The sequence below is a fragment of the Triplophysa rosa genome, linkage group LG6 (genome assembly GCF_024868665.1).
Source record: "Triplophysa rosa linkage group LG6, Trosa_1v2, whole genome shotgun sequence".
NCBI classification, from domain to species: Eukaryota; Metazoa; Chordata; class Actinopteri; order Cypriniformes; family Nemacheilidae; genus Triplophysa; species Triplophysa rosa.
The window spans coordinates 10782821-10798526 of record NC_079895.1 but is presented as its reverse complement, the minus strand read 5'-3'; the positions used below and the strand labels follow the sequence as shown (position 1 = coordinate 10798526).

At 38.7% G+C, this 15706-nt stretch overlaps 1 protein-coding gene across 4 annotated transcripts in view; it reads right to left on the bottom strand.

Moving 5' to 3' along the window:
• Positions 1–15492, bottom strand: part of il1rapl1a (interleukin 1 receptor accessory protein-like 1a) — a 93116-nt gene extending 77624 nt beyond the window's left edge. Inside the window, exons 1-2 of one of the 4 annotated variants that reach the window (XM_057336132.1) lie at positions 14180–15492; positions 3618–3715 (exon numbers count right to left, since the gene is read on the bottom strand). In XM_057336132.1, coding sequence (XP_057192115.1) covers positions 3618–3702 — 85 coding nt within the window. In that variant the 5' untranslated portion in view covers positions 3703–3715; positions 14180–15492. The remainder of the gene's footprint in view (positions 1–3617; positions 3716–14179) is intronic. The other 3 variants (XM_057336131.1, XM_057336135.1, XM_057336134.1) reach the window with 3 other exon arrangements.
• Positions 15493–15706: the final 214 nt, after the last annotated feature.

The following is a 15706-nucleotide window of genomic DNA, read 5'->3' as shown; positions in this document are numbered from 1 at the left end:
GAAAATGTAAGAATTATCTAAATTTATCTTAAAAAAATATTGCAAATGGGGTTTTAACACTTTCGGAGGGAAGGACTATGCCACACATGGAGTAAGGTGAACTGATGATTTAATACAGGGGTGAACATATGTACAAACGACAGGTGATAATCCAACAAGTAACTTCGACAGGTAAACATACATCCACGGGTAAACAAACATCCAGAGGTAATCCACAGGCAGGTAATTCACAAATAACATCCACGGGTAACATCCACAGGTACAAAAAGGTCTGAACTAGAAACACGCATAATACAACTAGACTTGACAATGAACAAAGACAATAGGGAGCCAAAGAGATGACGTGTTTTTGTATGCCAGCCCGGAAGTTAGTGGCGCACGGGTTCCCTCGATCAAAAGCCTATGCATTTTTCCGGTGAAATGGGAACGGAATGGCCGGGAGAAGGTGCTGATGCAGGGGGCATGGCTGCCAGCATTGGAGTTGTTACATGGGTAAGATAAATAACTACTGTATATTATATTTTTTGTTTTAACTTTCCTTAAGTAACTAATTCAATCTATAATATTAATTATTACATTAACAATAATTCAATTTATTTTTCTTAGTCCATTGGCAGATTTTTTTGCTTGTTTTAAACATAACCTTGATATTTTCTTTTAAAAAAGAAGACTTAAAGCCACAATATAAAATTATTTTGTTATGAAATATCCAAAAATCCCTTGCACAGTGTGATATATTTCATGCAGTTGTGTACTTACATTATCCCAAATGTTCCCAAGAATGTGCAAATCCTTAGAAATTCCTATTTAAAATAATGGCCTGTCCCTTGTCTCCCTTGTATTTGTCGCATATCAGTGACTTAATATCCGGTGCTCCACACTACCCTCAGTTTCCGGTTGTAGAAACTACGGCAACACGCAAATGCGGAAGTGGTTATACAGCATCTGGGACGCAGCATCTGTTGTTCTGTTATTACGGATCACGATTACTCTTTGGCAGTGTTGGGTAAGTTACTCTCAAAAAGTAATTAATTACTAGTTACTAATTACATATTCAATAGTGTAATTAGATTACTGTACAAATTACTCTCTCCAAAAATTATTTAGTTACTTATTACTAATTACTTTCTATATCCTATATCAACCTTGATTAGTTAAGTGATTCAAGGACAGACATGAAACGGCTCTTTTAATTCACTCAAAAAATATTATTAAACTACATAAAGTACTCTTATGAGTACTCTTAACTGATCAAAGTATTACAAATGTGAGAATTATACATTAAAGCACAGATTTTAAAGTTAGACTCTGAATTTTGATGTCAATTCCACTATTACACACACATATATTACACAAAGTATTTAGTTTAATTACATCAGAAGTAACTGTAATTAAATTACAGAAAAAATAAGAGTAATCCATTACTTTACTTTTTCAAGTGAAAAGTAATTAAATTTCGGTAACTAATTACTTAGTAACTAGTTACACCCAACACTGCTCTTTGGCGAGTAAAGGAAACCCAAAAAAGCGTAAACGTAGGCCAAACGAGGCAAGCTGGCTTATTGACAAATGAAGAAATAAAACAAGGATTAATATCGGCATGGCGTTTTCTAAATAGAGAGCTTCGCGACCAACTTGGACTCTACAGAGACTCCGCTCTCGCATGTGTTTTAATAGACAGGTAAGCACTTTTTTTTTATTGTACACGAAATACTCATGCACAGATTATTTGAATAGTTATGAATGCAGTTACCCTAAGAGATACAGTATATGTCGCACAAAAATATGTAGCCAGTAACGTTACTTGTAAATACTGTGGGTTCGTTCAAATTTAGTTTTTAAACGACGACTGTATGACTGTTTTAAACACGTAAAACTGTGTAGCATTACGCTACCAAATCAATGGACAAAGTCCAATATCAGTCGCGGGCTAACGTAGCATTACATTCCACGTTTCTTGCAAGCTAATTCATTACGATGACATAAAATAAATTTCATACCTCGTTCGTGAACATGATGGGCGATCTCCATACGCCTCTGGATGGTGAAAATGACATGTACCTTAATTCCACTCTCCTACATAACGTCATTTAGCTTCGCCTTTTGTTGTTGTTTCAAAAGTGCACCATGTAGCAGTCCAAATACTCCATATTGTGGCTTTAAGAGTATGTTTTTATGACAACAATGGAGTACAAAACATAAGCGTTTTCCTATGCGTTTTCGTAAGTTTCACATAAACACGACACTAATGTCAAAACGATCTGCGTTTACATCAATACGCAAAAACGAGTAAGAACACTGTATCGTTTTCAAAAGTTTGCATTTTCATTCCCCCAAAACGTTGTTGTGTAAACGGCTAAAAAAAATTCATTTTTAATTAAAAATGGTTTCGTGTAAACAGCCTCTCAATATCTTAGGTCACTTTTTTTTTGGCCTTTGTATCTTTTCCGCCCCTTTTTTTGGCCTTTGTATCCCCCCCTTTTTTTGGCCTTTGCATCTTTATATATATATATATATATAGGACAGTGGAGAGACCACAGGCGCCAACTTAGGTCAATTTTCTTATCAAGTAAATGTATCTTGATTTACTTTTTTGTTTTAGATATTTGTACTAGAAAACAAGTGTATAAATATTTTTTTGTCATTACATGAGGGGTGTGTAAATGACAACAAAATGTTAATATTTGAGAGAATAGCCCTTTAAGGAACACACGTGGTTGCAAATGCCATTTCATGCTTAATTTGAGGGGATGTACTTAAAAGTTCCCGCAATATGTCTATAACCCGTTCTTTTAGCCAACAATGAAATAGGGTTCATATTTTTAGATCCTTTTCAGTGAACAGCTTGAGTTTCTGTAATTGAGTAACTCTTGTTCTGTGCGCTCATTATGCTATTTGAAAAAAACCCAAGTACCAGGAAATATTATTTTGTCCTGAGGAACATCAAACTGCGGCTGAACTCATAACACCTCCCTGCACCTAATTATCTGGAGTACACGGTGGTCTTGGCTCTCATTTTGTGCTCCTTTGCCTAGTCAGTCAGTCATACACACGCACGCAAAACAACGGGCACGGCATGCACCACACCACACACACACCACCACCAACACACACAACATCACACACAACACACACACACACCACAACACACACACACACACACACACACACACACACACACACACACACACACACACACACACACACACACGCACACACACACACACAATTTCTCACTATCTAAAACACCCACAGACACCCCCCCCACACACACATTAGAGTATCACCTCTGACAGATGGGCTGGCACTACTCTCTTCCCAACCTGTTCTCTGTTAAAAAATTGCATGTGTGTGTTTACACGTGTTCCCATTTGTGTGTATGTGTAGTTTGGTGATGCATGAGGGAAAGCACATACACACTCTGAGCACACACAAATGACCTTCACCGTCAATATTGCATTAAATCAAGCTTTAATACATACAGTCACATGGCCAGTGAGCACAGTTTAGCATAGCGGCTTTCATTATGGCGTAAAATACTATTTGATGTTCCTCTTTAAAACTTGAAGCGGCCCTCTGTGATTAATAATAAAGAGAGAGAGAGACACTGGACGTACCTGAGCCTCTCTTCGATACAACCTTCAGGGTCATAGACACAGAGACACCGCAGAGCAGAAACAGCACTGGGTTGAGAGCTGTCATCTTCTTCTCCGACCTGATGGAAGTACAGAGACAAACCTCACATGTTATACAGACAACATACAATCACACGCATACCTGCATGCAATGATGCATGTGGTTTCTCTGTAAGCTCAGGATTACAAAGTAAAATGTGATTTTATTGATGTTAAACATTTTCTCTGATCCTCGTGCGGAGACAACTATGAAGAAAGCCAATAGCAGGTCAACTTTCAGCTGATTACCAACATATTCTGTGTTTTGGATGCTGGCGGGTTGCTTACGGGTGTTTTAACTTGTTTGCCCAGGGAGATTCTTTAGTCATCCAGGCTTATTTGCTGAAAGTTTTTGTTTGGTTCACAACCCAGCACCAGACCAGCAATACAAAGCATTAAACAACCCGGACCAGCAGGAATACTGATGCTGGTCTTTCAGCAGGGTAAACATTGTGGCTCAAACATTGCTTTTGTTTGACTGGTCTATCATGTTAACTTCTGGTGTTTAAAGGGATAGTTCACCCCAAAATAAAAAATCTTTCATCATTTGGTCACCCTTATGTTATTCCTAACCTGTTTGACTTTCTTTCTTCTGCAGAACATAGATATTTTGAAGAATGCACACAACAATACCGCCCATTAACTCCCACTGTATGTAAACCAAACCATTGAGACATTGATTGATATTGTTTCTATTTGCATTTATTTGCAGAAAATGAAAACTGGAGAAACAGGTCAAAATAACTGAAAAGATGCTCTGTATTTTTTCAGACCTCAAATACTGCAAAGAAAACAAGTTCATATTCACTCTAAGCAATACAAAAGTAATATATGTAAGAAAAGTAAAAAAAAAAACATTTTTTATGTGAAAACCTGACCTCGCTGTCAGTCTTTAACACTGCTGTTGAATGACTTTATGTCACTCCTGAGGTTTGATTTTGTTGAAATTCAACAGACACTGGACTTGAATGGCCACAATACATCTAAAATGCTGATTAAATGAAAATGTGGAATGGTTTTCTAATACACATATATTATAGAAGTTAGTTTACCTGTTGCATGGTTTCATTTATTTATAATGGATTTTCACCCCTTCTGTACTTCATTTACCAAGTTCCAGTTGTAATATACACAGTCTGCAAAATTGAATTTCTCAGAAATTCAGACATTTCTGCTTTTTACTTTATATATGCTTGAGACAAAGCAAAGAGAGATACAATCTTCTTGGTCAAATCATATTAACATAAGACTTCTTCATATTTTATCTGATTTTTGTGCTTTGCCACTCAATCACCTGAGTTCTGTGTTAATATTTGAAATCTATTTTAATCTCTGTTAGCTGGCTGTGCACAGCGGCCATACGATTTCCATATCTGAGAGAAAACAGAAGCCTATTTTCAGAGGAAACCAAATGATTCCAATAACAGAATAAGCACACGATTATTACTTTTTTGTTTTCTCTTTCCTTTGAGTAATAAAGGACATAAAGTACTCTATACGGCCACAGAAATGAAATATAACCACCAGACATGTAACAATTTATGAGGATATTCTTTTGCTCCAGGTAAAGTCAAGCAGTGCATTTTGTGCTTCCAAGACAAGTTGCTTGTGTATGAATCATTTCACCATATAACCAAGACTCAAAGATGAGAAAGCAAATATATAAAAATCCCAATGTTAATTTTAATCAAACTAGTCAACAAACAAGATAAAATACTGCAATTCATCTCCATTTCAAAGTGACAGAATAAATGAGGAGAGCGATTAGAAAGACCAACATAACATCTGAACGCTATGTACAAGCTTCTAAAGTCCATCGAACACGCAATTGGCTGAAATATTCATTAATAAAGACACACAGACTTTGGTTTCTGAATTCAAGTGCAAATGTACTGGGTAGTTGAAATTTAGATAATTTATTCGTTTAAATAGCCCTGCAGAATGACACATTCTTCCTTTTATTTTATATATAAAAATTTTGACAAATATACAAGAAAAATGTTTAAGATTTAGATCAAGTGAACCACACTGCTGGACACTCAGTGCTTGACAGCTTATGTCAATTACTCCCAATCTGCCTTCAGGTCTCTGGTAGATAAGTCACCTTAACAACATTTCAGGTTCATAATCCCTTTTTCACAACCCAGTCACCATGATTTACCCTATGATGCACAGCTTCTGTCACTTTGTGGGCCCTAAATTACTCCCTGCAGCTATACGGCATTCTTAAAATTCCCTCCATGATCTTATATGTTATATGCTACACCTGATCCAAAAACGCTATTATAACCCATTTCCCGTCTATTTAACGTACTTAATGTAAACTTAATAAGTGTGCGCAAACCCTTCCTGTTCAACCGTAATTATCTTACAATAACATTCTACTGATGATGAATTGCATGCCAAATTCAGACACTGGAAGGTCTAAATCCCATCAGGAACAGTAGCATTTGAGAGGTTAATAGACTTTATTTTGGGTGTGTGTGTGGGAGTGTTGATGTGTCCGTGTATGTGTGTGTGTGTGTGTGTGTGTGTGTGTGTGTGCGTGTGCGTGTGCGTGTGTGTGTTAAAAAGACAGAGGGACGAAAGAGAGAAAGTGCTTGTGATCTCTTTAAATGGCTTATCATCCCTCTCCCACACATAATCTCAAGGTTCTAAAAGAGGAGAGAGACACACAGAGAGACTGAAAAATCGGGAAAAGGTAAAATGTGAGGATTTCACATTTTCCAAGCCAGCCGTTAATGTGTACGGGACCATTGATTAAAGCTTTAATGAATCCCTGACATCATTTAGTATGCAACGTGACGTCAAGGTAAAACGTCAGTCTGAACTACATTTTTGCATTTTCGGTAAACATGAGATGTGGAAAAACTTCATGCTCCTCTTCTAGCCGGTTCACAGGGTGTTGCTGTGCGGCTTTTAATCTGTCCTGGGTGAAATTTAGTGTGTTGTAAAGTGATTGCTTTAACAGCCTGATTCAAAAGACCCCATATCCTAAAACCTCTAATATTCTGGGCCTTAGATATGACTCGGGCTTTCCATAAATTCATCATCCGAGGGGCAAAAAATGTCAGATTCCTTCCAAAAAAAAGGCAAACCTCACCTCAACAACCCACACGATTTGAGTTATCGGTAATGAGAGAGATTAAGATTTGGGTTCAGGGCTTGTTCAAAAGTAATAGAGATGCTTGCCTTGGCAAAACCCACTAATAATACAGCCACACTTTCCACAATCTCCTCCGCTGAACATTTCAAAGATCAAATCAGTCTATGAACGATGCTTTCTTCACAGTCACCACCGGCAATTCAATTACGGTCCAGTGAAGGATGTGTACAGAAGGTATTCCTTATTTCTCATTGGAGCTAATATCCGCGCACGTGCGTGCAGCTGCTCGGCGCACATGCACGCGTGCAGACAGGCGTGTTGCGGAAGGACCAGCTGTGAATGATTGATGTGGTGATTTTATGATTTAATCCAATTTAAACTCTACAAACCTCCAGGCCTGACAGTCAACACATTTACCATGCGGTAAATATAACAGTGCCCCTGGAGGAAGAGTGCTGAGTTATGAACAGAGAAACACACACCGTTAAAACCAACACACACATGTACGCTCACGACACAGCAGAACGAATGACTCAAGGACAACCAGTCCTGCATCTATATTCAGACGTTACATATATGACAGTGAGGCAAATAGACGCGCATATGTGCGTTTCCCTAGGTGTGGGCTTGTGTTTGTGCAAGTATGAAAAAAAGATAAAGACCAAGCTGGTCTTTGTGGACTCCATTATTTATTGTGGCAGTTCCAGCTTCTCCGTGCCAGCCAAATATCAGAGTAGAGTCGAACACGCTCGGGGGCATTAAGTGTGTGTGCGTTTGAGTGTGTGCGTATGTGTGTGTGTGTGACTGAGTGCATAAGCAGGAAATGAGAAACAATAAATATAGTCCCATACAGACTCCTTAAAGTTGTTTATGTCATGGACTTGTTAGTGCACACGTAACCTTGACTACAGCTGCTCCACTGTGACCATCAGAGACACACGTGTATCAGTCTTTCCGTGGTCCCTTTATGAATTGAAGTTCAGTATATTGATCAAGTGTGTATGTGGTTTAAGTGGCTTGCAGACTGTTCACACTCCACTGATCGGCCCTGGCTAACAAGGGACCCCTGAGTACTCTTCCATGCTCTGCGCTGCTGATGGTGATTAATTATTGAGTATTACTGCTCTCCTACACCACCTCCAGACACACAGCGCCACTAATCCCCTCACCAGACAGATGCATTCTCAGTCAAAAGTCCAAAAAGAACAGATAAATGGCCAGCAAAGGTAATGGATGGCAAACCAGAAAAAGAGCTTGACTCTCTACGAAACGTAAGGTCTATTCTATTTAAGAATATTCTATTATAGTCTGTTCTATTCTATTTAAATGACATCTAACATGACATGATAAAAGGTGTATATGTTTGACCCCCAGATTTTTTTTTCTTTTTGTCCGATGAATTTCCATTATTTTTATAATTGTGATGTAATTTGTAGAGATTGCTGGTGCGTTTATCTTTTTTTAGCTTTATGACAGCTATTGTTTAGAATGAGTAGATTTTAATGATTCCATTTATTATACAAATGTTTCCAGTAAGACTTGAAAGGGCCTGAGATTTACAGTAAAGGCCATTACCATCAAATTGGCAGACTGATTTTATCACACAAGTCTAGAAACTAAAAACATTACTACATACAACTGACAAATTCTTTAGGAATTTAGTGACTGTCCCAGTTCTGGAATTACAGGACTTTTATAGTGTTTCATGATATTAGGAATCCTGCTGGTGGATGGTTCTGAAATGTCAATATGTAAGGATGAAAACTGTAACTTAAGGCAAAGTCAAGCAAAAAAAGCATACACAAAAAGGCAGAAGACCTTAAGCAAAAATATTATTAACAATTCTTTCTTCTTTCTTTCTAGTTGAAAAACATCAATAAAAATTGAATTATAAAAGCCTAAGACTAAGCTTGATCATAAAAACATGGTGGGAGATTTTGTAACTTCAATTTTCCGTTAAGCACAAAAGCTTGACAAGTGAGCCATTGCAATTTGTATGCTGATAATGAGGCTTCAATCCATACATCTTGACTTACTGTTTGTTTTTAACTGCTAATATACAATTTGATTACCACTGTTGTAAGCTAAGTAAAGTGAGAGTCATGGAAAGAAAAATAACAAATGAAACCTCTCAGTTGTTTCCAAGATAGCAATTAGGTTAATGATGAGAAAAGGAAGAACGTATGTATTTCCAGGTGAACTGTCGATTTTGTCTCGTGTTTCTCGTGTTAGTTTAAGAGAAGATCTGAATGTCTCAAACAGTGCTCAGATTGTGTAAGATAAAACAATCAACAATATTTATGAACTTGACCTTTAATCATTAGCACCTTCCAGGACTAATTTCATTGCTGCATGCGATGAATTTTAAATGAAAAATCTGAAGCGGAACTTTAAAGGAAACTCAACTGAGAGCTTCATTAAATCAGCAAAGACTTGAAAGAGCCAGCACAGAGCAAATGCATTTTCTTCTGGGCTTCCATAATACAGTCATGCTCATAAAGGCTATTTTAATTTAACATGTATAAAGACAATAAAACAGAATAGGGAAAGAAAATCACATCTGAAAACATTTGGAGTATCACTTTGACATTACCGGAAAAACACCTCATCAGAAATCCAAGTCTATTAACCTTCTGACAATACACAGTTTTAAAAATGATACTTGAATGTACTATACAAAGCACTACCAATGTCATTACTCGCCAAAGACACTCCAGTGTCCAAAACAATCATATTCAACAAAGACCTATAACAGTCAGTACAGTACTCTTAACATTACCACGATCCAAACAAACCTGAGCATAACACAAACTCCAATCAAATATCAGCATAACGCTAAATGAAGTCTTTTGTACTACTCCAATAATTGTAGTTTTAAAATTAGAACCACACCAACAAAGCCACGTGACATACATGGAATCACAATGATGAAAAAGACACATGTGAAAAAGCAAATTGAATGTGGATTTATGCATAGACTTGAACATTTTTCGAATATTATTTTGTATGAACTACCATTGGTTAATTTATTATGAATGATCATGAATTAACAATGAACAACAGCATCATTTATAAAGGAATATAAACCTGGGTTAATAACTGCTGTAACAGATTCATTGTTAGTTTATGATCCCTAATGCATTAACTAATGGAATATTGCAGAAAAATGTTGTTTTAAAACAGCTAACTATGCTCTCAAATAAAACATTCCTCCCTTTGGGAAATCAGTCTTCTAGTTCAATCCAAATCTTCATCCCATCCAATGTTTTCAGAATTACTGTGATTGTCATTATTGGGCTGCTTTTCTGACCGATGACTAGGTTCCTGACTCAGTTTCGATGAAGTAAATGACTGCACTGTCTCATCTATGGAGAGAGGACAGAAAATGGATTCAGATACCCAATTCCATCAAACGTTGTCAGGCTTAGAATCCAGCGCGTTTGTCGCAGGCTTATATTTCAAGGTTAAATGACGAGAGAGAGAGCAAAATGAGGTTCTCATCAAATCGCGGCCACCGCGAGCCGTGCGAATAAAATCGTCTGTCTGAAATCAATAATGTATAAATGAATGAGCAAGGGTGTAACAGAAACATACAGAAGTATTTTTTGACTAGAATCAGGGTAAGACGTGCCTCATAGACTGAGAACTCTTGTTATACTGCAAGTGCCAGATACCTTCCTTGCATATGAGATTAAATCGGGTCTGCACAAACACACACTCGCACCGACGTGCGCTCGCCACCATACACACGGCAGGTTTCAATACCGTTCGGTGGGAATCAGTGAGGGTTCTGACAGCTTGACAGTCTTAAGGGAGATAGAAAGTGACGGTAATAGAGAGAAAGAGAGCTTGAAAAAAACTCAAGGAAAGATTGCATGTCAGACTTCATCAGCCACAGGAAATCCAGCAGTAAATGAGTTTATGCGCGCGTGCATCAATTTGAGTTGCATATTTTGCACCGCACACTTGTGTACAAATATATATGCGGCACCATCATTGTATATTTATTTATGTGCATGTCATCCTTCAAATTTTAACTCCCCCCATGAGGTCCAATGGGTGATGATGATTATCACCTTTGCATCCACGCTTCAAATAAGGCCGCTACATGTTTTCACATGAAATCCGCTTGGACTTTCCCAAAAGACCCCGCAACTTCTCGCCAACCCAAAATCAATGCTATCTCTTCTCTTATTATCAATCGATTACTGTTCTTTTGAGAGACCAATCAATGAACCGCAGGTCACAAGCATCACCTGGACAAGAGCTGACAACAGCCCTCATCCCAAAGGATTCCAATATCAGTCATTACTGACAAGACCATAGAGAACGAGCTTATTGTTTCAATCATCAGCAATCCACCCGAGTATCCTCCACACTCTCCCTCGCTCTCTCTCTACTTGACTTTAATGGCCTGAGAGCTCAAACTGTTTTATAATGAGGGCTTTCCCACAGCATACTCTTCTCATTATGCACACATGCCCACAAACACACACAGATAGCAGAAGCTTCTTATTGATATTGTGCCCGGCAAAGTGGTCCCATAGAAACTGGGGTTCTCGAGAGTGTGTTTTGTTTGCCGGGAAAACAATAGAACCATCTCCTGTACATGCGCACACTCGCGCACACAAACAAACCAATATACCGCTTTACAAGTTGAACACATCCAAGATTTTGAGCCATTTTATAACAATGACTGTTTCTGCCATACGAGCCATTTCACATCAAAATCAAAAGAGCAACAGACTCACAACCTGTTTACTCCAATTTAGCCAGCAAAGCTTTTTAATCTGGAGTTCAACCGGAGTGTGCATTGTGCTAAAGCAGGTTTTTGAAAAATTGATGGTGGCGCAGGCTTTAAATTATACATGCATGCTTTTATCGGAGGGCCGCAGACATGACTTTTAACTTTCCACGGATCGGGGCAACAGTCAAAGTGGTTTTGTCACAGAAGTGATATGTGATCTTGATTTGACCTGCTGATGTATCAGAGCTAAGAGCGTTCTGCCAGATGCGCTTTAGCTCCTCCAGATAGACATGGCTGTTCTTTCAGAACGTCTCACAGTCAAATGACCAATCATTGCACCAATCACATCAAAGACGGCCGCATCTTAACGCTTATTGGTTTCCTGCTGGCTTCTGCGATATCTCCCTCACAGATTTTATCGACAAGTGGCTAACCAATGCTCCGGGCAAAAAATAAGCTCATGACAGAACATGCCTTCCTTATTAATAGGGCATCCAAATGCTGCTGGTGATGATGACACACGCCAAAGCCAGATCTTCTTGGATCCCCTCTGCTCCACACAGCTTAAAGTGTGTGCGCGTGTCCTCCTTCCAACTGGCCGTAGGCAATAAGAGCCGCACCATGGGAATAGATGCATTCTTTATAAATGTGCACACATACACAATAAACACGAGCTGTGCCTGATGCCACATCCAAACCTGAGTGACAGTTTCTTTAAGAAGAGTCAATGGGACTGTCAAAGTCATTTTTGTCAAATTTTCATATATGGATTCTTGGCACACGTCTGAGGGATAAAACGATAGTAATTATTAGTATTAAGAAATTGACTTGTCGACACTGATCCGATAACTAACGCAGTAAGGCTACACACTGGATTGAAACATTTGGTGGGTGGCACAAGGGAAGGGAGGGCTGTGCGTGTTTATGAAAATTCATTGGAACAGAATCGTAGCTCTTCCTCCACGACATGTCTTAATTTCCATGCCTCGGGTTTGTTGATTCTTATGCATTGTTTAGTGCACCCCCACACCCTGTAAAGTGCAATAACAATGCTTTTAGTCTATATAACCACCAAGATTCTCCAAAACAAATAAAACAGAAGCAACTTTATTTATCTGCTATACAATTCCTCAACGAAAATATGAGAGATTTGAAACAGCCACTATGCTTAACCCTTGGTTAATATATTATATATTTTATAACCATATAAATTACAGCAATTGCAATATCAAATCACAAAGCAACAGACATCTAGTCATTAACTAAACAGAAATTTGAGTAAATCCTAAATATAAGTGTGCAATAGTGATAGTTTCAGTATCTACAATCAAACAGTACCAGCAAACATAAATTGAGGAGACGATTTAACATTTGGTCCAAAAAGTATCCAAAGTTATTAAGATTGTAAATATGCAAACAAGAACGTTAATCCAAGGTTTACAAACCCAACTGTCTACCAGGATTATGCACTGTAGGAAACAGTGAACAATGTAACCCAAGATTACTGTAAATTTACCCAGGGTAAAAAAACGACCCAGGGTTAACAGCTTCAAGTGTGAAAAGCTCACAAGGGGTTTAAACTGTAGCAGCCGGTTACAGGAGCAGATTGTTGTTCTCTTCCTTGCCCCTCTCTCTCTCTCTCTCTCTCTCTCTCTCTCTCTCTTTCTCAGACTGTGATCAGACGCCACTGCAGTGCCTGTGTGTTTGTGTGTTCTGTCCATACCATCGCAGGAGGGTGCAATACTCCCGCAAACACCGCCTTTAAACAAGCCACCTCAAACGGTGCAGCACAATTGCGTTTTTATTTTACATTTATTCAACCATGCTAAAATGTGAGAAAATTTCATGTACTGATAGTGGGTTTTCATGAGTAGCGCAACTGGAATAAACACTGTACCGTCGTTTTGCCAATAATGTAAAGACGACGATTTTTAAAAGAATCTTATATTTTTTGCGTGTAGAAAATGTCCGTGGCTTATATCGAGGTGTTCTCACCTGAAATTCTGTTTATGAAAGAATCTGAAGGAAAAATCTGATAACTCAACAGGAAATTAAAAATGATAAGGACACTATGTTCATTCTCATTAGCGTGACGGAAGCGTTACTTTTAAGTTTGTTTGTATTTCTCGTCATTGTTAAAGATTCTCATTGTATACTGTAATAAGAATATGTCTGCACATAGATTTTGAAAAATCAGCAAAAATTGAAAGTACATCAAACACGACTATATGATGTTTAACGTGAAATACTTTGCATGTGTAATAATAAAAATACAATTGTTCGCATTACGGTAATGGGAAGTGGAGGGTTGTTCTTGACTGACATCAAAATGTCACAAGTGACGCTATCGGCCAAATTTTCTTAATGGAAATCATTTATTTTTCCTCTAGATATTCTGAAAGACAACCGGGACATTCTTGACGCTCTCGCGAATCTCTCCCTAGAATTATACCTTCACTAAAACGAGTTGTCATAAACCGTGCATTGAACTCCACATTTAGATGTTATTTCGTAAAGGTTAGAGTACACTGGCATCTTCACGAGCTAGCGCAGATCAACTCGCCACCCCCGCATCGCCATGAAACCTCTCCAAAACACACACACACACACTTCTAACTTCGCTCGGTAAACTAACACTGAGCACGAGCTTACCGTCAGCCCACGTCCAAAAATTGATCCGCGGTCAGTCAATAAGACACTTGAAAAAGGAGCGAGCGCGCATCACGATGAATGGGGAATCTGACCAAATGATCCATCCGAAGACAAATTCACCAGCTGAGTTTATTCCAATACAGACGCTGCTTGAAGGAGAATTCTAAAGGTTTCCAAGGGTCTCTATGACTTTACGGCATCAAAACGCAATAGAACCTCAGAGATCATGAAGGGGGACCCATGGCGTGACCGCGCGCCCTCGTCCAGCGGACAGTCCTGCGCATTCCTTGGCGCGCCGTGCGCTCGTCGATCGGATGCGGCGCGAGGAAAGGGACGATTGGAGATGTCTCAGGTATCCGGCAGCAAGAGCTCCTGTGGGGGTTTCCTCTTCAAGACGCGCTTGTGTGCGCTCGTTACTGTGGGAGAACTCTCCATGGTCCTAAAGTCCGCCCTGAAAACCTACGTGCGCTACGACGGCGGTGGGCTATGTGGCTTTAGGAACACCTTCAGTTAAAGGAATAGCTCAACTAGAAATAAAATGTCAGTTATCATTTACTCATCTTTTTTTCGTTACATTTCTATATGGTTTTCTTTCTTTTGTGGAATTCAAAAGAAAATGTTTTGCAATATGCTTGTAATGCATCTGACTAGTGTCTGACAAAATCATCGTACAAGTTTTGTCCAATATTTTCTGCATACTGCATGCAGCCATATTACAGCTTTGTGTGAGGAATAGCCTGCAATGTAAGCCATTATTCACTCTGAACCGTATTCATATTTGAAAGCATTCATATCTGATTTATAATTGCGATCTATGAGACTTAATGAGACTTATGACCTACATTTTATATACGTTTATGGTGCTTTTTGCAAGTTTTGGTGCTTAATTACCCCTGTCTCAATGTGCTTTTACTGTTTTAAAAAGAGGGATCAGGACACTTCTCTTTGTGTTCCACAGATGAAAGTTAGTCAGTCTTACAGGTCTGGAACAGCATGAGTAAATATAGAAACAGAATTTTCATTATCCTTTTTGGTGAACTATTCCTTTAAACTTAGAGACGAAATGTGTGTGTATGTGTGCAAATGTTATAACTGAGCTCTGAAAAGAGACAGCCTTGAGACCCAGGTGTGCATTAGTGTGTGTGTCTAAGCGAGAGGGAGAGAGAGTCTTTTCCAAAACACTTTGCTGTCCTGTCCAGGGTGAGTCTCTCGCTATGTGAGTTGCATAACAATGAGGAGGTTCACAGCAGAAGAAAAGCCCACTCAGAACACAAACACACACAAACACACTCGCTTTCTCTGGTTTTGCCTGTTTCTTTACCTCTCTCTCTCTCATCTATAAAACCACACACATTCTCTGTGTGTATTTCACCACCTCTCCCCCTGCCCAAGGGAGTGAGTTCTCTCCTGCAGTTACTGTCCACGTGTTTTTATAACTTCCAGTATTTTCTGCCCACTCCGCTGATGTCATACAGCTCAATCTCTTGTAAGGCTGATTCGGATCTATATATCTACAGCAATATATCT